Source organism: Symsagittifera roscoffensis, chromosome 4 (assembly GCF_963678635.1).
Source record: "Symsagittifera roscoffensis chromosome 4, txSymRosc1.1, whole genome shotgun sequence".
Classification (NCBI taxonomy): Eukaryota; Metazoa; Xenacoelomorpha; order Acoela; family Convolutidae; genus Symsagittifera; species Symsagittifera roscoffensis.
In genome coordinates, this window is record NC_087065.1 from 3,521,768 (window position 1) to 3,546,474 (window position 24,707).

Below are 24,707 nucleotides of genomic sequence, written 5' to 3' on the forward strand. Positions count from 1 at the left end.
GTCTGGAGTGACAAGGCACTCACGGCTTCCATCTACAAGTCTGCAGGTACTGCATGTCAGTCATAGGGGCCGCATAAAGGGGGAGGTGGATGTCCCACAGGGAGGAGGAGGGGGTTTGGGGGGGGGGTGTTGGTTTTGTTTAATAATCGAAGGGTAAGGCCTGGGGAATAGCAGATATGTACGTTTCAGCTTCCTCCTCAGAAATTCGATCCTATTACTACCTAAACGCTCCCTTCAGCCCTTTTTTAGTTTCCCATCCCCTCAAAAAATTATACAAAAAGCTGTTCAAAAATTGTACAAACGGCATTTTGCATGTAAAAATTGTTGTGAAAATTTGTTTGGCTGTTTAATGCTGACACGTTTTAATGCAGTTTCGCAGTTTACAATATAAAAAATTTTCTTTAAAGACCTTCATTTATTGATATTCCGAAAATATCAAAAAGGGAGGAGGAATTGGAAAAAGAGCCCTCCCATCTTTGGCACAATTCAACCCATTTATTTTTTGTTCGAACATCTGAAACAGTTTTTCAAAAAAAAATCATATCATAATCATATGGGCGCCATATACAACACAGTAGAAAAACGAAAGCAAGCGTTTAAAAAATGAGAATTTTTCTAATGTGAAAATCATTCAAAAATTGGACTAAAAGAATTACTGATAAAGACTTTTGAAATTGCGAAGGTTTTTGTTTTTTAGCCCAGAGAGCAATGGAAGATGTGAATTGGGACAGCAAAGTGCCCCCTCCCCTTCCCCCGGCCGAGACAACAGTCGAGAAACACGCCGACCCCGTGAACGAAAAACTGCGACAGATCAAAGCAAACCGACGGGAGAAGCCGACAGAATGGCAGATGCTAGCAAAGGGGTGGGACTATAACCAGATGCGAAACCAGTACCTTCACCAGAAGAGACCATATAGCTACAGTTCCCTCCACAAGACCCACCAGATACCAGACTACAAAGGCCACTGCGGGGGGTTGGGGGAGCGAGACGACACCTATAGCGAGTTCCACCCGCTGAATGTTAAGCGGAACGACGTGCCACCCTATTACGGAACTGGGCGGACTGGAAACATTCCAGGTTACACTGGAAAAATCTGGTGGCTGGGTGTGTTGGCGGCGCATAATTACAAACCCGAGAATACAGACACGACTACACTGAGTACCCATGTTAGGTTGCCGCCGACGACGGCTCCCGAACATGCAAAACGGGAGAAACTTACCAAACTGATAACATCTGTGCCCCCTCACAATCCGTTTAGAAGGGTAGACTCAAATGGAGACCCCCTAGCGAAAGGGGCTAAAAGTGCCGGAGCAAGTCGACAGATATACGCTTTGTGAAAAATTACAAGACAAGAAAAATTTATTTTCTATTTTGCTCAAAGACTTTATAATAGCTGCATTGCTTGATATTATTACTTACTGTTTGTTTTTAAACGCTGTTATTGTCAAAACATTTTTGAAAGATTGAATTAATTTTTCAAATTTCTATAGTTTTGTGGGAAAACTTATTCGGCAATTTTAATGGAAATCGGGAGCCCTTAAAACTGAGAGTTCACTGAAAAGCATATTTGAGCAAATTTAATTCTCATTGTCAACTCATCCTAAATAATCCTTATTGACATTATCAGAAAGAAAGGCTACGGGAATATTGTCCAATATAGCAGACACCAGCGGAATAAAGTGCCGCCGACAACGGCTCCTGAACATGCAAAACGGGAGAAACTTACCAAACTGATAACATCTTGGGTTCCGTCAGCCAAAAATGGAGATTGGATCGGCAGTCGGTCGATTCCCTGAGGGAAGGTGGGGGAGGGGGGGCGACCCTTCCGCCTTCCCTCAGGGAATCGACCGACTGCCGATCCAAACTCCATTTTTGGCTGACGGAACCCAGTTTTTTTTAAAGGCGCTTTTTCTAAAACTTTATTCTAAAAGTGCCTAAAAATGATTTTTTGGCCTGCTTTTTCTAAAGAACAAAAAGCTCTCAAATTTTATTTTACCAGGTGTGTTTTTAAAAAAATTCATCATGCTCTAATTGCAAAAAATTGATTGAGTTTTGGCTGAAAACGCTGTAATTTGTGATTTTCATTTTTTTCAGCTCATTGTAGTTGCCACAAGAATTGTGACCGGATATTTTGGTTTTAAAAAAATCTTTTGACAGGTTGCTTTTTGAAAATATATGTCACGAAAAAACGGAAAAAATTATGCTCGGATGGATTTCAGTTAAAAAAGTTAAGAAGTATGACATCTGCAATAATTTTTGGTTAGGTTTTGGAAAACTAAATTGGTCAAAATGTATTGATTTGTGAGCGCTTTTGGTAGAAGTATTTTCAAACAAGACCTTAAAAGAAATTTAATTCATGAAATTGACTGTGGAGGACGGAGCAAATTTAAAAAAATTCCTTGGAAGCCAAAAAAAACAGAACAAATTTTAAACTGTGTACTCTCTTACAGTAATCAAAACTAAGTGTTTTTAAAACGATGTGACATTCGACCAGAATGGACCAAAATGCAGATTCGGCACATTCGAGTTTTTAACAGCGAACCTTCCGAATTGGCGATTTTGAAGGAATAAGAGCGTTATTGGAACGATTGGCCAAAGGGTGAAGGCTAGAATATTCCGGTGTTTCAAATTTTTAAAATTTCGAAGTATGACGTCATATTTCTGAGAAACGTCAGAAACGGCCATTTTGGCAGAAAACTGGAAGAAAAACACAAGAACATTAGTTGCGATAGCGAAAACAACGAAGATTTCGGTTAAAAAAACAACAACGAATTGCAAAAGTAGCAGAGACCGCTCCGAGTTGCAACTATTGTGTCGCTACAATAGTTGCAAGACCGTTGCGAACAACGGTGAAGGGTGGAAAACCAGCCTTCCGGAAGGAGAATAAGAGCCTTATTTCCCCGGATTCAGGAATCCGGAGGGGTCTCGGGACTGAAACTTTTATTAACTTATATAAACTTTTAGCTTCCCTATTATGTCCTGAGTTGAATTTATTTAATTCATTCTACTAAGATGAGAAGCTAGGAGTTGGGGGAAAGGGTTGATCCATCTTCGATGGAGATGATGATTTTTATCTACTGAACAAAAACAATAATAATTCAATAAATAGTAGTAGCCCTGATTTTAGGAGTGACCTCATGGTCTGGGGATACTGAGACCCAGCCATGAGCTCACTATTTCTGCATGTAATTAAGTTAATTTGAGTGTTTTGACCGAAGCCGAAAGCAGTAACGTTTTTTGGTCGACCCGATGTTAGAAAGACCACCGAAAGTACTGGCTTGGTAGAGACGGTTAAAAACATGTAAAGCTCTGTTTAGACGTTAGCCAGTCGTCTTAGGACTTAGTTTTATTTTCCGTTGATATGTATCTTCCGGGCGAATGTTACACGAGCGCACTTGATACTGTTTTTTTTGTAGAATTATGTTTTTGGCTAATTTCGAAGAAAAAAAGCAATATGTTTTTTTTTCACAAATTAAATCAAAGTTTTTGGTGGGCTTTTCTACCTTTCACCCTTATTTTCATAAGCATCAATTTTACAACGTAGCGTCAATTTTCAGATGTTGTGCCAATGATGAAATATATATTTTCGTAAGTAATTAGCCTACATGCTTGTTTTCATGACAACTGGTCAAAATGAACAAATTTACTATTAATTTTGCAACTAAATTAGTTTAATTAATTTCGCAAAAATTGCTAGTAGCACCGGTGATCCGATCACATTAAAAAAAATATCAAAAAAGACGTGTCGTTTTTTAGTGCGTGGTGTAATAAGTGAGAGAACCATACGAAAACATAAAACTTAACTTGACTGAATTAACGTGACTGAATTAGACAGAATTAGACTGAACGTGACTGAATTAGACATATTAGACTGAACGTGACTGAATTAGACTAACGTGACTGAATCAGACAGAATTAGACTGAACGTGACTGAATTAGACATATTAGACTGAACGTGACTGAATTAGACTAACGTGACTGAATTAGACATAATCCGCAACAGCTATGAGCTTTTTTACAAGAACTTTACTTAAATAAATTACGATTTTATTGAAAATTAGGGATTAGAATGTATCAAACGGTCTCAACGAATATAACTCTCGTCACTAGTGGCTGGCTTAAGAATTTTTAAAGAAAACGCGGGGTGTTTTCAATTGATTTTCTGAGCAGTATAGCGACCCTATTTTGCCAAACATTTCCGAGAAGCTGGTAAACTGTTGTGAAACAGTGCTTTTTCGGGATTAAGGCCTTTTTTGAAACTGAAAACAAACTGCTTTTTTGGTGCGTCGCTTGCTCTTAAACTTAGAATGCTGGCAATGAAAAAGTTTTAGAAACCTTTTAAAGTTGAATTATTATATTGAAATGTTTGTAACTGAAGATGTCTTAGCACATTAACAATTCACATCCCGGTTTAAAAAAAAACTCGAGATCAAAGTTTATCGGACTCAGTAAATTTCTTAAAAATCAACCAAATGACATGCAAAAAATTGAATTCAAGTAGTTTTTGCCACCATTTTATTAGCGAAAAATTTATTATTGAATTTAAGAAAAAACTACAACACAACAGCAAGTAGTTGGCCATTTCTCAAACTTTTGTCAAAAAATGCAAATTTTTATTCTTCTCAGATGTGAAAATTTTTAATTAGGCTAAACTGTTCTGGTCGATGGAAGATACGAAAAATCTACACTTTCATTTAGGCGAAACCAGATTGTAATTTCAACTGAACTTAATTGTTGTTTTGTGGTATTTTCTTCAGAAATAATAACAGGTTTCAGCTTACACAGCTAGTTGAGGTCATCAATGATCTGTACAGGGGCGGATCTAGGATTTTCTCGAGGGGTAAGGGGGCGGATTTTCAAAAAAAAAAGATTTTCGTAGCTCTCCGAAATCAGTATCAAGACGGCATTTTGACAAAATGTTCTGCGCCGCAGGCAAGTTTTTGAAAAAAAACAGCCCAAAAAAGGCGTTTTTAGGGTCTTTTCGGAAAATTTTGACCAAAATTTTTTTTCTTTTTTTGGCGCGCGCTCCCCCCTCAAAACTTGTATATTTTGGCGCCAAATGCGCCTTTAAAAAATTTCAGGGTCGGTCACCGAAAATGGATTTTTCAAAACCGTACAAAGGGGGACCCTTTGGGTCGGCAGGGGGTCGAATACCTGAGGGGAGGGAGCCCCCTAAATCTGCCCCTGGATCTGTATTTAAAAACTTCATTCTTTAACTTCGGTCCTAAAACGATTTATTAGAATCTGAAATAGGACTCATGGCCGATTTTAAGCAGTCTAACAGAATTATTTTATTTGAACTCTTATTACAATCAAAATATCCGTAAAATCAGTATTCTGCAAGATTTTTTGGAGACCTTTGGTAGAGGTTTTGTTCAGCTAATTAGTCAGCTCTGGGTGTTATTCCAAAGTTTTTCCCTGGTCGACGTCTCGATTTAGGCTTTGACTTTCTCGACCAAAAGATGATGTTTCGAATGTCTGGACTAAATTTTTTGCTAACTTTCTTGGCCAACTTTTGATATGTTTCGATTTTCTCGTCGAAAGTTTTATATTTTTCAATTTTCTCGACTGCCACGACCGACATTTCTGAAACTTTTGTTCGATTTTGCACGATTTATTGAATATGTTAACAATTTTTGATCAAAGTAATTAGGCGTTTTTATGTAGAGCATGTACAATTGCCTCATCACTGCTGCGTAAAAATGATTGCATTAAACAACCATAATTGTAACACGCTGGTGAACCAAAATCGCCGAGAAAAAAAATAGGTCGCGTTCTATTCTACAGAAAAGAAAGAGACAACCCAGCTCCTGCGCTCTCAAAAAAATTTGACTAATGCATTGAGAAAAAGTACTAAAAGTCAATTTAGTACAATTCATTTTAGGTGCAAAAAGTCACACTACGTTTTTTCAGGCCAAAAATCAACACGAAAGTCAAATGAAAAGTATACATGATAACTTTATTTTAGGTGTCCTCTGTTCTTTGAAAACAGAGAAAATCTGAAATTAATTTGCATACAATCTGTTCAAAATGAGTGAATAATAAAGTGTAGAAAAACTGATTCAGATCAATTGAAAGCAATTTGTTTGTTACTCAAAATCCGTATGAAATGAAAACAAAAAAAAAACGTGATGAAAATGGATTTAGGTTGATTTAGTTTTGATTGCAAATGATTTTTAAGCTTCATTGTTGTATCCAACTGAATCGATTTCAATGCAAATCAACTTATTAGGTCTTTTCTACATTATCTGTTAAAAATCGATCGCAAACCGTACCCTATCATTACGGGTGCATCTTTTTAAATTTTGAATTTCAATTTTTGTTTGAACTTTCGAAGAAAATGAGGGAAAAAAATGCGTAGCGATCCGTGAGTGAGTATGGGTATCGATCTGTGAGTGAGTATGCTTGCCATTAGCCTAAATGTGCTTAGGAGTTCGCGTTTATAGTTTATGTTTTAAACGCGCGAGTTAATAAGGCGAACATCCCGCACTTATAATCATTCCAAACTGAATTGACGCAAACTAATTGGTCAATTTATTTCTTGTCAAAATTTTGTAAGTTATTTTCGATATCGGCTGTCTGAAGTTTGTATTTCATCACAAATTTTTTAAACAAAAACAGACCGAGGCCAGCCAAGGGACTTTGACCTGGTATATGAGCAGTCTTGTTTGGTTCATACTAATATAGACAAGCAGTTTCCTTTTCGTTTTATTGTTCCGACTTATGAAGCAAACGGAATATATTTAATCTTGGGGTGGTTTCTTTTCATTCAGTCAATTTTTGGTGATCGAAAAAATAATTTTTAACAAAACATTTATAAAACTCATTGAAGATATCAACTCCCATAAATCAAAGTTAAAAGGATATCTTACTTCCGATTTTTTTTTGTAAATTTTGATGAATAAAGAGATATATCCATCATTGTTCCAACTTTCGAAGGAAACGGAATATTATGCTTGGGGTGATTTTCTATTCAGTCAATTTTCGGATATCTAATTAGTAGTTTTTGACAAACAATTGTTTTTACTCCGTTGAAGATATCAACTCCCTAAAATCAAATTTAAAATGCTCGCTTTGTAGATTTTATCGATAATCCTGAAAGCGTAACGCGAAATTATTGTACGTGGCGAATTATCCAGCACAACAAAATTGTTTCGAATCGAACTAAGGCAAGCTTATTGGTTGTATTAATTTCGTTCGATTCAAAATTTCAAATTTCAAATATAGTTTTTTAATAAAAAAAAATTTCAAAAATTTTTCGGAATGGATCAAGGGGCAGCAAGATTAACAAGGGCTTTGCCCTGATGTTTGATCAGTCTTGTTTGATTTTATTTCACTTTATACTGCCAAGAATAATTTCCCAACAAAAAGCTCATTATTTTTACAAAATCGGTTTTACTATCGTCTATTTCATTTTTCGCTGAATTATATTGGCCCGTCAAGCTCAAAAATCAAACTTGATGCTTTGGAAGCTAATGCGTTAGAGTTGAGGTCTAACTTCGCATGAACCAATAATTCTTTTAATAGTTCTTTTAACGGTATTTTTTCTCAGAAGAATTTGAGAGTTTTAGTATATAGTTTTCCTTCACGTGAAGAAGATTTTCACTCCAGTCATAGAAAAAAAAAGATCAAGTTTTTTTAGTTGTGAAATTATCGAAACTCTTTATAATGAAGAATTTTTAAGTTTTTTAAAAAAAATTCATAGTAAAATTATGATGCATCGAATAACCAAACCATGCCAAAACAAACCTACTTATAGTGCTTCGTTCACAATTTGCCATAAAGCTGAAGATCTTAAAAATTGCAATCAAACTTTTTCATCGAAGCTCGGCTGTTCTCTTTATTGATATACCTTCGCTGCAAATTTTTCATTTTCCTTCCATTCGCTGCTGAAAAGGTTTCAGTGCGACATATCTTTCAAATGTCTTGGACTTGTTTCAAGGTTCTTAATGTAGCGTTGACAACAACTCAGGCTAATCATATGTTTAGGCTGTTTTGGCGCTCAAGAAACAATAGCACTGGGCAGAATCCATAACTAAACAATACATATAGTCGCCCGAAAGAATTTTGGTTTTTTAGTGGTTTGTGTATTTTTTATCGGTAAGGTGCATTATGTTAGTGACGCTTACATTTTGTAATCGGACCCGTGATGACCAAAAGTCGCTATCTTAGAAAACTTCGTACAAAATTAGGCTCTAGGAAATTATCACAGAGTGACTTTTCTTACAAGATAGTTGTAAGATAGAAACTTTTCCAATAGAAAAATTGCAGAGTCTTTTTTGTTCGTTTTTGGAAATAGAAACACAATCAAGGTGATTTTGGCATTTTAAAAAAAGTTTTGGGAAAGAGCTGCTATCGTAGAACTCTTCTTATAAAGAAGTTGTAAGATAGCAGAAAATTCTTACAAATCTTGAAAGAAGTTCTAAAACAGGTGAATAAGATGGTCAACCCGGGTAATCCGCATATGAATTGCGTTAATCCTGTTAATTTAGAAATTGAGATAAACGTCAGCATCAGCACTTATGATAAAAAATCTTCATTAAAAATTAGGGTAAAATTCATCAGCAGCAATCGGAATATAGGACCTAAATAGTAATTAGAATAAACGCCGCCTCAGCAATCAAATTGAAAGTGGCTTTCAACAATTAGGATAACGACCGCCACCAGCAATGAAATTGAAAGTCACAATGAACAATTAAAATAAAAGCAATTAGCCTAAAATTCATCATCAGCAATTAGGATTAAAGTCTATAAGAGCATAATGCATAAGAGCATTTTAGATACACTTTTCAGTTTCCATTAGAGATGTCTGTGTTTACGATCTTATCGAAATTAGATACAAACTCAAACCAGGCTGATTTAAATACTTGATCGTTCACACCAAATGCTGGTAAAGATTGTGGAAGCATTTTTTGACAAATCAAGAGATATATCAATTATTGTTCCGACTTTCAAAGAAAACAGAAAACTTGCTTGGTGGGGGGGGGGGGTTTATTCTGTCAATTTTTGGCGATCGAGCTCATAATTTTTAACAAACAATTTTTTCACCCCATTGAAAATATCGACCCCTTAAAATAAAATTAAAAAAGATATTTTACCTCCACTTTTTTGTTGCAAAGTTCTGGGAGCTGGAAAATTGCCAGTTTGGCCAGGCTTTGGACGACTAAGTTTTTGTTCCGACTTTCGTAACGAAAGTAACTGAATATTTGTGCTCGGGTGGGTTCTTTTTTGTTCAGACAAATTTTGATTATTTAACTAGCCAATTTCGACAATTGTTTTTGTCAATCAAAATGTATTGTTGTCCTGAGCTTACATTTGAAAAGATGTCTCAACTGTGATCATTTTTCGTAAAGTTATTGGGGTTTAAAGATTTCCAGTTTACAAAATTTCGCGCTATTAACGCAAAAGCGGATATTTAATTCGTCTTAGAAATCGTTCCAAATTGGTTGAAGGAAATTTATTTGCCAAAATGGATTTGTTACTAGGAGTGAAATTTATCACTTTGCACTTTATATGGCATGTGGGGGGAAGAATCTCAAATTTTTATGCAAAATTCTTACATTGTTTTATCATTTACATTTAATTTTTCACGTTATTACTGCTCCATAGACTTTAAAAGGCAGTCGGAACATTCAGGACTTTGCCTTGATACGAGCAGCAGTCTTGTTAACGCTCTGAAAATTTTACTCATAATGCTGAAAACGTAACGCTAATGATTTATGCATGGAAATTTATCCTGCTCAACAAAATAATTCCTAAATGAATTGAGGCTAGCTAAGCTAATTGATCGTATTAATTTTGTAACTTGAATTTTTACACTCGATGATTTTGTCCAAAATTTATAGTTTTTCAGTATTTTTTCCTAAAAACTAATCGATATAGATTAGAGTGCTGTTTGGGTATTCAAGGTTTTGCCCTGACGTACGAGCAGTCTTGTTCAATCTTAACATTGGAGTCTTTTGAGTTCCACAAAAAAAAGTTGGTCCCTTTTTTAAATGTACTGTGCATTTCACTCTAGCTATTTCTCACATGTTCCCAGTGGCTCTAGCTCTCTCTTAATTGCACGGGTTGATCAAAATTTCTGATTATACATTTTTCATATATAGAAAAATGCTAATCATACACTTTTCTTGCAATTCCATACGTACAGAAACTTGCATGAAAGGTCTATGATTAGTGATTTTTTCATATATAGAAATTGTTTGACTGCATTTTTCCATAAACCAAGGAATTGATTTTTTAAAAAAATTTAGTTTCTCAAAACGTTTGGAATGTGTTTTTAACCGAGTCACCAAAGTTTTGACCGTCTCGCATTTACAATGAATCGGAAACGATTTTTCTACACACATCATTCTTACACACATCATATACTGAAAGCAACCAACTTTTAAATTTTGGCAAAAATTGTCGAAGATGATAGTTTTCAAATTTTACATAAACATGTCATACAAAAAATAATAGTCTTAGCGTTTTTGAAAAAAATATCCAAAAAAATGCGGTTTTGTGTATCCAGCACTACGTTATGCACAAAAAAAAAAATTTGCATGCAAAATTGTTTTTTATACGGAAAAATTTTTTTGAGTACAAAATTCGATTTGCGGTTGAAAAAAAAATTTTTGGGCCAATTTAAAATTACTTGGAAAACTTTTTGTTGTCGTCGTAAAAAAAATGCTAGTCATACAATTTCCACATATTTAAGTCATATGATTAACATTTTTTTGGCAAAATTTTTTCTCTTTTATTTAGTACGATAGACCGACTTTTCTGCCATATCAAGAAAAAAATTTCTTTGTAAATTTGATGATAACATTTTAGCAAAATGTATGAAGTTTGTATGATTAGTATCATCTCATAGACTTAGTTTATGGAATTGTTTGATTAGAATTTTTTGTCTACGGAGGTCAACCCGGGTGAGTCTGTTTCTGGCTCGGAAAATTTGCGAGTTCCACTTACGACTAATGAGAGCACAGTTTGGGCAGGTAATGATCACATATTTTTATTTGAAAATTTCACTTTTGTAAGGTCAAGGTGGTCCTATATCACGAAATTTGCAAATGAGATCTTGCTTTTTAAAGTAATTTTAGAAGCCAACTAGAATATTTTTTTGTTTTGCTGAAATAATTTGCATCATGGGCAGTGAATTTGGGTCTTTAATTGAAAAATTTTAATCATAATTTCCATATGAAAAACTAATCAATGCTATTTTTTCTCTATTTATTTCATTTTCTTGGAATTGCATTTAATTTTAAAAAGATCTTATGGAAATTGAATGATTATCACTTTTGGTAAAACGGTTTTTCTGTTTGTGAATTGTTGAATTTGAAATTCTGATAATTTTTTTTGATTGTGTAAATTAGATCTGCAGCAATCAAGTAAGTTTCTACAAGTTTGATGTGCCAGTCCGCAAAACATCTTAAACATATCTACTATTTACAACTGATCAGTCAGAGCCGTTTTTAGATATAATTGACTTAAACTGCTCAGCTGCAGAGCTGTCGCAGAGCAAAAACAGAGAAGCGAAATGAAACAGTAATGTAGTAGAAATCTTCCTGTTTTGAAAAAAAAACCTGCATTATACTTTGTAGGCAATAATATTGAAATATATCGGTTTTTTTTCTGCTATGCGGCCTAAAATCTCATAATCGAGGCCATTTTTCTGAATCAGTCTCTCACTGGGTTTGCTTGAACAACAATCGATTTTATTGGACTTTCATTGTCTGTTTCTAGAAAAATCAAAAATAATCGATTACAGTCGATTAAAACTGGATTGTCATCTTTTTCATCGTCAAATCAATAAAATCCTTTTTTAACAAATTATAATAAGTCATAGTGGATTATAATCATTTTTTTTGTAAAATTTCTAGACTCAGTGCAGTGAATTCAAACATTAACACTTATTTTTGGCTTGATTGGCGTTACATCAGTTAAAACGAAATTCTCATAAATCTGTATATTTCTCACTTTTTTGCTGATCATTATTTAATCGCCCTGGTCCAATTTAAGCCCCGTGTCATCCCTCCAGCATGGGGCATATGACACCCCACGTTTTTACAACCCCCCATCATACCCCTTTAAGTTTACACACCCCCATGATTACACATCCTCGTTGACATTGTTCAGCTTACAATCCCTCCCCCGGTATATGGCCCATTTCACCTGCTTTAACCCCACAACCACACACCCTTCTTCCTTTCTAAAGTTACGGGAAGGGTTGGTAGTGAGGGGCGTCTGAGGGGTTGTTCAAATGCGGAGGGGGGAGGGTTGGGGTGAAACACACTTTTTATATAAAATGATTAGGTTTAGATTTCGAGTAGGCCGTGAGTAGAGCAGAAGTTGTTAAAGGTTTTGCAAAAAACTTTTGCTAAAAATTTAGAGATTATATTGTATGATAATCAATTATAATGAATTTTCATGAATTCCCGCACTCAGTAAAAAGAGAAAAATAATACATTATAATGAATTTTTATTGTCAGTCTCCACAAATTTAAAAAAAAAGAGATTATAATCGATTAAAAATGGATTATAATGTTACTATTTTTCGAAGCAAAAAACCCATTTTAATCGATTATAATCAATTATAATCGATTATTTTTTGAAAAAATTATTTCTGAAGTTTTTTTGAATTATAATCCATTTAATTGTTATAATCTATTTTTAACCAAAAAACGTCATCGATTTATTTCGTTTTATTTTTGTTTTGTTTTGTGTGCTTTCAGTTGGTTTATTTTATTACTGTTTACCGTTAACTTTCTTACTGTTTACTGCAAGGACGGATTAAGGGGGGAGGGGGGATGGCGGACGCCTTTTTTCAGGTATTCGACCCCCTGCCTACCCAAAGGGTTCCCTCTTTATAATGTTTTGAGATATCCATATTTGGTGACGGACCCTTTGGCCTTTGGAGCCAAAAAAAAACAAAATTATACGGGGGAGCGCGCACAAAAAAAAACATTTTTCTGGTGAAATTTTTCCAAAAAAAAAGCCTAAAAAGCCGTTTTTGGCCTGTTTTTTCGAAAGTTTGCCCTTGGCCAAAACAGTGTATTTTAAGTGCTTTGGGAGAGCTCGGAAAATCAACTTGGTCGGCCTAAAAGAAGGTCCAATTAATTTTTGTAAATTTCTTAAGAATCCGCCTCCGAAAATCTCATATCCGCCCCTGGTTTACTGATTTCTTACTTCTTACTGATTTTTACTGTGTTTTCATGCAGAATAGCTAAAAAATAATCTATTATATTCCATTTTTTTTGTTAAAAAAAATTTGATAGAAAAACGGATTATAATCTATTAAAACAGATTATAATAGATTATAAGAGATTTTAGGAAAAATTATAATCAATTATAACTGATTATAATTTATTAAACTTTCACCAAAACTGTTATCCTTATAATGGATTATAAATCGTTTAAACATCTAAAATTGGCGCTTATAATTAATTATAATTTTGAAAAAAGTACGATTATAAGTAAACTATAATCGATTATTTTCTGTATTTACAGAGTGCGGGTTGTTATTTAAGGGAAGTAATCACGTATAATGACTAGGTTTCGAACAACAAAAATAAACCTATTTTGGACAACATTTTTCCATTAAAATTGGTTTTGATCCATGATATAAAGCCAATCGTATATGCTCAGGTTTTGCTCTAGGAAATATTAGAAAATTTATTAAATTCACATGCAGCAAAATGAGCGCGCGTAAAGAAAAAAGTGTTTGAAACACTAGCTGCTTAGATTTTTTGTTCGATTTGAATTTCTTGCATAAGCGGATCTGGAATTTTTTCGAGGGGCGGGTTTCCAAAAAACCAAACCTTTTACCGTACTTTTTTTTAGGTCAACCTAAATTTTTTTTTCACAAATCCTTACAAAGACGCTAAAGTAAATTTTTAAAAAAAGCGCCAAAAATGCGGAATTTTTAGGCACTTCGATACAGTTTTGACCAATAAAATTTGATTTTGCTTTTGGAGCGAATTGCCGGCTCAAAACTAGTCAAACATTGACGCCGAAAACTTTTAGGGGTTTTCAGCCAAACGTGGATGTCTTAAAATAGCACAAAAGGAGTAATTTCTATGTCAACAGGGGTTCGAATCCCCGAGGGGACGCAAAGTCTGCCCCGCTCCCAAATTCATTTTGATTATTTGCCCTAACATGTGATTTTTATCAAAAAATTTATTTCGAGTGACTTATTTTAGAATCTACAAAAAGAAATAATTTTAGCCTCCTCCTCTTACCCTCATGGCCACGGAAAAAATAACCAGTTGTTTTATATATATAAAAAAACGTTTTGCTTATTTTTTTAAATACACTGAAAGCCATATTTGGGATTTCCTGACTTTTGAAAAATTGTTGTGCAAAAAAAAAGAAAAAGCTTTGAATTTTTTTGTTTTTTTTTCCTTTGTTTTTCGTTTGTTATTCTTTTCTTTAAAAATAATTGTTTTTGTATATGTTTAATTTACTAGTATAGCTTGTGTAGAATTGTCTCATCACACCTCGTACTAAAAATGATACTAATTTGAAGAACTTAATATTTTGAGATTTTATTTGCAGTTTTTATGAATATGGCCGAAACACTCTGTGCTACTGGCACAAGAACCGGTTATCCTTGTTTTTTTGGTAATGATCGTTTTGACTAGGAGCGAAATTTATCACTTTGTACTTTATATGGCATGTGGGGGGAAAGAATCTCAAATTTTTATGCAAAATTCTTACATTGTTTTATCATTTACATTTAATTTTTCACGTTATTACTGCTCCATAGACTTTAAAAGGCAGTCGGAACATTCAGGGCTTTGCCTTGATACGAGCAGCAGTCTTGTTAACGCTCTGAAAATTTTACTCATAATGCTGAAAACATAACGATTATGATTTATGCATGGAAATTTATCCTGCTCAACAAAATAATTCCTAAATGAATTGAGGCTAGCTAAGCTAATTGATCGTATTAATTTTGTAACTTGAATTTTTACACTCGATGATTTTGTCCAAAATTTATAGTTTTTCAGTATTTTTTCCTAAAAACTAATCGATATAGATTAGAGTGCTGTTTGGGTATTCAAGGTTTTGCCCTGACGTACGAGCAGTCTTGTTCAATCTTAACATTGGAGTCTTTTGAGTTCCACAAAAAAAAGTTGGTCCCTTTTTAAATGTACTGTGCATTTCACTCTAGCTATTTCTCACATGTTCCCAGTGGCTCTAGCTCTCTCTTAATTGCACGGGTTGATTAAAAATTTTAATTATACACTTTTCATATATGGAAAAATGCTAATCATACATTTTTCTTGCAATTACATACGTACAGAAACTTGCATGAAAGGTCTATGATTAGTGATTTTTCATATATAGAAATTGTTTGACTGCATTTTTCCATAAACCAAGGAATCGATTTTTAAAAAAATTTAATTTCTCAAAATTTTTGGAATGTGTTTTTAACCGAGTCACCAAAGGTTTGACCGTCTCGCATTTACAATGAATCGGAAACGATTCTTCTACACACATGTTTCTTACACACATCATATACTGAAAGCAACCAACTTTTAAATTTTGGCAAAAGTTTTTCGAAGATGATAGTTTTCAAATTTTACATAAACATGCCATACAAAAAATAATAGTCTTTGCGTTTTTGAAAAAAAAATATCCAGAGAAATGCGTTTTTTGTGTATCCAGGACTACGTTATGCACAGAAAAAATATATTTTGCATGCAAAATTTTTTTTACGGAAAATTTCTTTTGAGTACAAAATTCGATTTGCGGTTAAAAAAAAATTTTTGGGGGCAATTTAAAATAACTTGGAAAATTTTTTGTTGTCGCCGTGAAAAAAAGGCTGGTCATACAATTTCCACATATTTAAATTATATGATTAACATTTTTTTGGCAAAATGTTTTTTTTTCTCTTTTATTTAGTACGATAGACCGACTTTTCTACCATATCAAGAAAAAAATTTCTTTGTAAAATTGATGACACCATTTTAGCAAAACGTATGAAAATTGCATGATTAGTATTATTTCATAGACTTAGTTTATGGAATTGTATGATTAGAATTTTTTGTCTACGGAGGTCAACCCGGGTGAGTCTGTTTCTGGCTCGGAAAATTTGCGAGTTCCACTTACGACTAATGAAAGCACAGTTTGGGCTGGTAATGATCACATATTTTCATTTGAAAATTTCACTTTTGGAAGGTCAAGGTGGTCCTATACCACGAAAGTTGCAAATGAGATCTTCCTTTTTTAAGTAATTTTAGAAGCCAACTAGAATATTTTTTGTTTTGCTGAGATAATTTGCGTCATGGGCAGTGAATTTGGGTCTTTAATTGAAAAATTTTAATCATAATTTCCATATATGAAAAACTAATCAATGCTATTTTTTCTCTATTTTTTTCATTTTCTTGGAATTGCATTTAATTTTAAAAATATGTTATGAAAATTGAATGATTATCACTTTTGGTAAAACGGTCTTTCTGTTTGTGAATTGTTGAATTTGAAATTCTGATAAATTTTTTGATTGTGTAAATTAGATCTGCAGCAATCAAGTAAGTTTCTACAAGTTTGATGTGCCAGTCCGCAAAACATCTTAAACATATCTACTGTTATCATATTTACAACTGATTGAAATCAATAAGTCAGCACACAGTCAGAGCCGTTTTTAGACATAATTGACTTAAGCTGCTCTGCTGTAGAGCTGTCGCAGAGCAAAAACAGAGAAGCGAAATGAAACAGTAATGTAGTAGAAACCTTTCAGTTTTGAAAAAAAACTGCAGTTTTTTTTGTAGGCAATAATATTGAAATATATCTGTTTTTTTTTTCTGCTATGCGGCCTAAAATCTCATAATCGAGGCCATTTTTCTGAATTAGTCTCTCACTGGGTTTGCTTGAACAAACAATCGATTTTATTGGATTTTCATTGTCTCTTTCTATTAAAATCAAAAATAATCGATTACAGTAGACTAAAACTGGATTGTAATCTTTTTCATCGTCAAATCAATAAAAAAAATTTAAAACAAATTATAATAATTTATAGTGGATTATAGTCATTTTTTGTAAAATTTTTCGAAATTTCTAGACACAGTGCAGTAAATGCAAACCTTAACAGTTATTTTTGGTTTGATTCACGTTACATCAGATAAAACGATATTCTCATAAATCTGTTTATTTTTCACTTTTTTGCTGACCATTATTTACTCTCCATGGTCCAATTTAAACCCCGTGTCATCCGTCCAGCATGGGGCATATGACACCCCACGTTTTTACAACTCCCCCCCCCCCCATCATACCTCCTTCACGTTTACACACGCCCATCATTACACATCCTCGTTGACATTACTCAGCTAACAATCCCTCCCCCGGTATATGGCCCATTTCACCTGCTTTAACCCCACAACCACACACCCTTCTTCCTTTCTAAAGTTACGGGGAGGGTTGGTAGTGAGGGGCGTCTGAGGGGTTGTTCAAATGCGGAGGGGGGAGGGGTTGGGGTGAAACACGCTTTTTATATAAAATGATTAGGTTTAGATTTCGAGTAGGCCGTGAGTAGAGCAGAAGTTGTTTAAAGTTTTGCAAAAAGTGTTTGCTAAAAATTTAGAGATTCTTTTGTATGATAATCAATTATAATTGATTTTAAATAGATTTTCATGGATTGTGTTTTCAGGGAAGTAATCACGTATAATGACTAGGTTTCGAACAACAATAATGACCCTATTTTGGACAACACTTTTCTATTAAAATTGATTTTTATCCATGATATAAAACCAATCATATATGCTCAAATTTTGCTCTAGGAAATTCTAGAAAATCTAAATTCTCATGCAGCAAAATGACTAATTTGTTCGAAAGAAAAAATTTTTTCGAGCGCGCTATTTTATTTTCTCATGATCACATAATTTCAACTCAAACTGCTTCTCTCAAAACATTCATCTCCAATTGGTTTTGAATGACACAAACTTCTTTTGGTGAATCAAAATCTCTGAAAACCTGAAGTAGATTTTTGGACTTTTGAAAAAAAATAAATTTAATGCGCTTTTTTAGCAATGACGCAAAATTTGCAGTAACGCAAAATTTAATTCAATTTAACATGTGCTATACTACTTAGAATTCTTTAAATTCTAACTGGCGAAAATTTTCTGAAAAGTGGATCAGTTTTCTGGTTGCTACCCCACCTAATGACTACTTCTTTTGGTATCATTTTTCGACAACCATTTCCGGCCGAGCAACTCTAAGAAATTTCTAAATGTTGTTTTGCTCTAATTTTAAAGTGGCGGCGAGCGCAAAAAAACGCAACTTTTTGATTGAAAACTTTTCGAAAATTTCTTAAAATTTCTTAACAGCAAACTGAAAAAAAATCAGTAAACTTGTTGAATTGACCTAAAACGTTACCGGTTACCTATGATTTTACTTCGGTAAGAAGCGCTTTGAATTTGTTTGAGCAGCTTGCAGTTGAAATGCTTATTTTTGATGCAAAAGCCGGTGCGCATGAAAAAGTGATATATTATGAGTCACAATTTCTGCCGTGATTTGGTCTGCGGTGTAAAGAAAAAAGTCTTTGAAACACTAGCTGCTTAGATTTTTTGTTCGATTTGAATTTCTTGCATAAGCGGATCTGGAATTTTTTCGAGGGCGGGTTTCCAAAAAAAACCAAACCTTTTACTGTACTTTTTTTTAAGTCAGCCTAATTTTTTTTTCACAAATCCTTACCAAGACCCTAAAAAAAATTTTTAGGCACTTCGATACAGTTTTGATCAAAAAAATTTGATTTTTCTTTTGGAGCAAATTGCCGACTCAAAATTAGTCAAATATTGGCGCCGAAAACTTTTAGGGGTTTTCAGCCAAACGTGGATGTCTTAAAATAAAACAAAAGGAGTAATTTTTATGTCAACAGGGGTTCGAATCCCCGAGGGGACGCAAAGTCTGCCCCGCTCCCAAATTCGTTTTGATGATTCGCCTTAACATGTGATTTTTATCAAAAAATTTATTTCGAGTGACTTATTTTAGAATCTACAAAATGAAATAATTTTAGCCTCCTCCTCTTACTCTCATGACCACGGAAAAAATAACCAGTTGTTTTATAAATATAAAAAAAACGTTTTGCTCATTTTTTTAAATTTACTTTCAGTTTAATTATGGTGCGGTGTATTTTGAGCCACTTAAACAATCACCGGTTTTTCAGCTCACAACCAAGACCATACCTTTTTTTTACTAGATGTTATATCTTTTTAATAATAAAAGGTTAACATCAAGAGGACCGATCCAGGACAGGAAACAAAATTATTGATCTAATTTAATTTTCATTTCGCCCTTTGACAAAGAGACATGACTTTTAAGCTTGAACAGTTTTTTTACTCAGATAGTTTTTGATGTTTTAACTAACAATTTTTGACAGATTTTTCAGACCATTTGAATCAAAGATAACAAAACCTGAGATCAAATGTGCGTGTTATTGTTCCGAACATTAAAAATAGAGAGGAACTTCGTATTTGGGTGTGTTTTGTTTTTTTTTCCACGCAAATTCAGTTATCACTAAAAATCCTTGAACTAGTTTGAGTGATATATATTATTAAAACTCTTTCATGAGGGATTCGAACAACTTAAAAATAGTTCCAAAAAATTCTCAGTGCCAAGAAATACCGGTTTAAAACCTTTGGTTTTTCGTCTAATTTTGACCGAACAAAGCTATGATACCTTGTTAATTAGAGAATTTAAACTAAAAAACTTAATTTTTCCATATAAAAACTACTCATGAAAGCCATATTTGGGATTCCCTGACTTTTAGAAATTTTTGAAAAAAAAAACTATTGTGCAAAAAAAAAGAAAAAGCTTCGAATTTTTTTTTTCCTTTATTTTTTTGTTCGTTATTTTTTAAAGATAATTGTTTTTGAATATGTTTAATTTACTAGTATAATTTGTGTAGAGTTGTCTCATCACACCACGTACTAAAATGACACTAATTTGAAGAAATTAATATTTTGCAGTTTAAGAACTTTTATTTGCAGTTTTTATGAATATGGTCGGAACACTCTGGGCTACTGGCACGAGAACCGGCTATCCTTGTTTTTTTTTGTTAATGATTGTTTTGATGAAATTTTGAGACTTTACACATTTTCAATTCTACAAGTATGGGATAATTAGCTAAAAGTTTCCTTTATTTTGTTATCACGTAGCTGAGAAATAATCCGGCTCAACGATTCTATAACAAAAAATTAAAACACAAACTAAAATTTTATTTAAAAGTAGAAAAATTAAAAAACATTGAGATCAAATCCCCTAACTTCTTCAAAAGAGGCACCTTGAAATGATGCGCAAAAAAAAATCAGCTAATTTATTTACCGACTGCAAACATTCTGTAATTCTTAACGTAATTTTTTGTATCGATGAAACTAAAAAAAAAGAGTTCCGTTGATTACTTGAAAACAAATCTCGATGAACAAAAATTTTGAAATTTTTGAGCACCTTGGCTTATTGTCAAAAGCACGATCTTTTCGAAAGTTGTTTTTGTACAAAACTGATTTTGAGATTTAAAAAATGATAAGGATTTTTTTAAAGATTTTTTCAAATTTAATTTCTGTATTTCCCAAAAAACTCCCGTTTTATAATACAATTACATATATATTTTGCCCATATATGAGTACCGTATGACTAATCTTTTTTTCATAAGCTCCATTTATGGAATTGTATGACTAGAATTTTCGGTGTATGAAAGTCCTGCAGTCTTGTTAGTTTGACCAATTTCAGAGATCAAAGAAAGGAGCGGTCAATTCCAAAAAACAAAATAATCTTCATTTCTCAGAATATTTTGTTGTTGTGCGTAAGTAGCTTTCGGAAAATTTTATGCCTCTTAGCGATAATGAATTTAATTTTTCCACCTTTAAGCAAACCAAAACAAGTTTAGAACAACCATTTGTCATCAGGGGATTTTTGAACTAAATCTAAAATCGAAAAATCACCTTTGTTTCAAAAAGAAAGGATAGCAAAAATAACAAAAAAAAACTACTTCCTATGCCATTAATGTACTCTGGGTTTAAAATGGTATGAACACTTTGAGGGTTTTTTGATGCGGTAAAATAAAGATAATCGCTTTTGTTTCACCGGACGGAATAAGCTTCAATTAACTAAAATAGTTAAACACTTCCCATCCGTTTTTTTGTGGTTAGACAAAAAACCATCCATTTGCCCAAGTCTTGAATCCGAGATCATTTGTTGCCCAGATCAAATCAATAAACAGCCATTCTCGACCTATTTACAAAAACATCTTCAATTAAGGTAAGCTTACTTGATTATTAGAAGCGTTAAGAGACAATAGCAGTAACTGATTGTTCCCATTTGAGACCAAGATAAGTAATACTTTATATACCAATTTTTCCAAAATAAAGGTATTTTCACTGACTTTAGCAAAAAACGATAATCAAAGTATATTTTTGATGAAAAACTATATTGTAGCATTTAAAATCTGATATCAAATGAGGGTTTCAGCAAAGCCCTGAATGTTCTGACTGCCCTTCAATTGGTCTCAAATATTTTTTGCTAAAGAAAGTTTGAATCAAATTTAAATTTAAGACTGTCAGTATCATTTATGAAGTGTTAAATTTTGAGTAATATTACTAATTTGATCACCGCTCATTTGTGAAACTGGTCTGAAAAAAACACCCCGAGCATATATACTTCTAACCAGAGAAAAACATTGAATTTATTAGTTTTTTAAATTTTTTTAATCAAATTGAATTGAAAACTTGTTCCAAAATTTCAGATAGATGATTTGTTTGGGCGTACTCTGTTAGTTTCACTAAATCAGAGTCAGAAAATACATGTTATCCGAAATTGAGTTTTTTTAACGATTGTAGATCAACTAATTTTATTTCATTTATTTATTTATTCATCATGACCAATTTAACATTCGATGACAAAATTTACAAATCGCAATTTAGCTCATGATAGAACAGCCAGAAAGCCATTAAGTAAGATTTAATAAGAAAAGAATTAATCTATTATAAAAAGAGTTCATTTTAAAACGTAATAAAATTAACACGGGTTATACGCAAAAAACTAAAATCGATCTTTGGGTTTTTAATCTAGACGCGTCTGCTTTCTGCCGTCCTATTCGCCGTGGAATACGAATGAGGTGACATTTGAGATCATTACTCGTCCAATTTGAAGTTTTTTAAAGTTCTAGTTTCTTCGGTTGGCGGAACTTTGCTTTATACCTTGGTAATTGTTTTAAAACATTTGACATTTTTGGTAAGTTATCTATCCGGTTAAAGTTTAATGCTTTGCTTTCAAAAAGTGATATTCAAAAAGAAAAGTTATTAAAAATTGATTTCCTGGTTAGCATTACAACATTGGCAACAAGTTTTCAAAACCAACTATTATTCAAACTGATTTCAAAAAAGTATGCAGAAAATTCAAAAAAACTGATGATTATGTTTTTAGATCAATTTTTGCGGTCGTGGGAGGTGAGAATAAATAACAATAATCCATTTTTGATGGGAAAACGTGTAAAAAACGATTGGGACTAATAGCAACTTACGGTACTTGACTCTGAGTGTTGAGAGGAATTTTTTAAAACAAAATTGCAATACTGTTTCAATAAATTTACGTGTATTTTTTTTAAGAAATTGTATCATGCGTATCTAACTGAAAATCCAGCATTTTAAATATTTGTGAGGTAATTTATGATTGTTTTATGATTGTGAGTAATATTTTTGTAACTTTGTTACTATTTTCAATGGCAGTCTTACGCTTTTTTCACTAAACGATTTATGTGTACATTAACCAAACACACTAATTATATAACCATGTTAAAATCTGAAATGTTTAGATTACAAAAATCACTATACAGAAATCATAAGAACGCGTAGGGATGGACAACTCTTCATTGGCAATCACCGAAGTCGTCCAGGATGAGGGAGAATATTTGAGCAAGGTAAGCAAAATATCAAATTAGTTTCTAAGTTATACAGTAGTTTAGTACAAACTAACTTTGTGAGGCAGTCAAAATGCAACTGGCCATCATTTTGACCCCTCTGTACCGAGTAACAAACTTGGACTTGATTTGGAAATCAGTTCTCTTTGGAAATTAACTTTGTCCGGCTGATGGTTTAGTAAGAGGGGGGGTCTTTGGATTTGAAATTGTTTCTTTTTCTCACTCAAAAAAAGACACTTGGAAGACACCACTTGATAGACAGCTAATTGAATTAATTTATTTATTGAACTTAGGACATACAGTGGCACTGACACAAAGTAGAGTGATAAATCGAAGCCCTTTCAGTCAATATTTGAGCCCATTTCAAGAAATGTTCAAAAAGTTACAATTGGGGGTTTTAAATTCCCTCTTTTGATTATGTATTTTGTAAATCTCTTTCAATCATTCGAAAGCCAATGATATCACGATCGAAAAAATTAGGCGATTACGGTCCAATCATCTCAAAAAGTTTAGATTACAGTTTTAACTCCGAGTTTAATTGAAAAGGGCGTGAATTTCTTCTTGAAGAACTACAATTATATATTTACGATGGATTTTATCAACTTTTGGTTTAAGACGCTCAAAACGGAAAGAACTCATGTTTTCAAGGCATTTTTTTAATCAAAAACAAAAAATGAGTTAAATCACTCAACCCTGTAAAGCTCTCTTTAAAACATAGTTTAGCGTGAAATATGCACGCCTAATTTCAAAATCCGCACCAAAATTGAAGAATAGGGATTTTTGGTGGCTTTTTTGTGTTATTCAAGCTATTAATTAAGCGTCAATTGAAGATTTACCAGCTGACTTTCATTTTTCTGAGAACATATTAAACAGAAAGTAATTTCAAAATCTGAGGCTCCATAGTCATGTAAAAATGGCAGTTTTAAAATCAGGTTTTTTTTTAGGTCGACCAATTTGATTTTCCGAGCTCTTCAAGAAACTTATAAGGAAACTATTTTGTCCAAAAATTTCTGCGTCGCATGCAAAGTTTTGAGAAAAAAAGCAGTCATAAATGACAGGCGCGGATCTAGGAATTTCTCGATGGGAGGCGGATTTTCAAAAAAATTTCTAAATATTTACCAGCTGACTTTCATTTTTCTGAGAACATATTAAACAGAAAGTAATTTCAAAATCTGAGGCTCCATAGTCAAGTAAAAATGGCAGTTTTAAAATCAGGTTTTTTTAAATCGTGCTATTTTAAGATATCCAATTTTGACTAACGGACCCTAAAATTCGGGCGCCAATCTATACTTTTTTTTGATTGGGAGCGCGCGCCAAAAAAACATAATTTGGTTTGTTTGTCAATAAGGTCCAAAAAGTTGTTAAAAAACGCCTATTTTTGCCTTTTTTCTCAAAATTTTGCCTGTGGCGCAAGAAAATTGTCAAAACAAGGTCTTTTAAGTGCTTTAGGAGAAATCAGCTTGGTCGGCCTAACAAAAAAGTCGGCAAATTTTTCGAAATTTTTTTGAAAATCCCAATCCCCTCGAGAAAATTCTAATGATTTAAATCAGCACTCGGATGACTTTTAAGCCGATTAAAAATGGGTTCAAATTATTCCAAAAACAATTTAGTGACTGCAAGTTTCAATTCTAAATACTTCGGATTACATGCTTCAGTTCTAAATACTTTTTGAACAGGTGTTGTTGTAAATAAATAAAAACTTCACAAATTTCTTGATCTTTTTTGTAAATCTGAAAACTTCAAGTCAGCCCCAGACTGATTTTTCTCTTCTTTTCATCCTCTTCTCTTATTGCGTCCTGGTGGAATCGGAAC

General features: G+C 33.2%; 2 protein-coding genes across 3 annotated transcripts in view; both read left to right on the forward strand.

Annotated features, from left to right (window-relative positions):
- LOC134844374 (protein SPMIP7-like) lies at positions 1-1,488 on the forward strand (the record flags this gene model as incomplete). Its single annotated transcript, XM_063861025.1, is given in 2 exon segments — positions 1-46; positions 698-1,488. Coding segments are annotated over 2 exon segments (687 nt in total), but the record flags the coding sequence as incomplete, so codon positions are not given.
- Positions 1,489-16,426: 14,938 nt separating this feature from the next.
- Positions 16,427-24,707, forward strand: part of LOC134845140 (galanin receptor 2b-like) — a 21,538-nt gene continuing 13,257 nt past the window's right edge. Inside the window, exons 1-2 of one of the 2 annotated variants that reach the window (XM_063862017.1) lie at positions 16,427-16,518; positions 22,791-22,895. In XM_063862017.1, the coding sequence (XP_063718087.1) occupies positions 22,833-22,895 (63 nt within the window). In that variant the 5' untranslated portion in view covers positions 16,427-16,518; positions 22,791-22,832. Of the gene's footprint in view, positions 16,519-21,150; positions 21,239-22,790; positions 22,896-24,707 lie in introns of those variants that run through there. The other variant, XM_063862016.1, reaches the window with a different exon arrangement.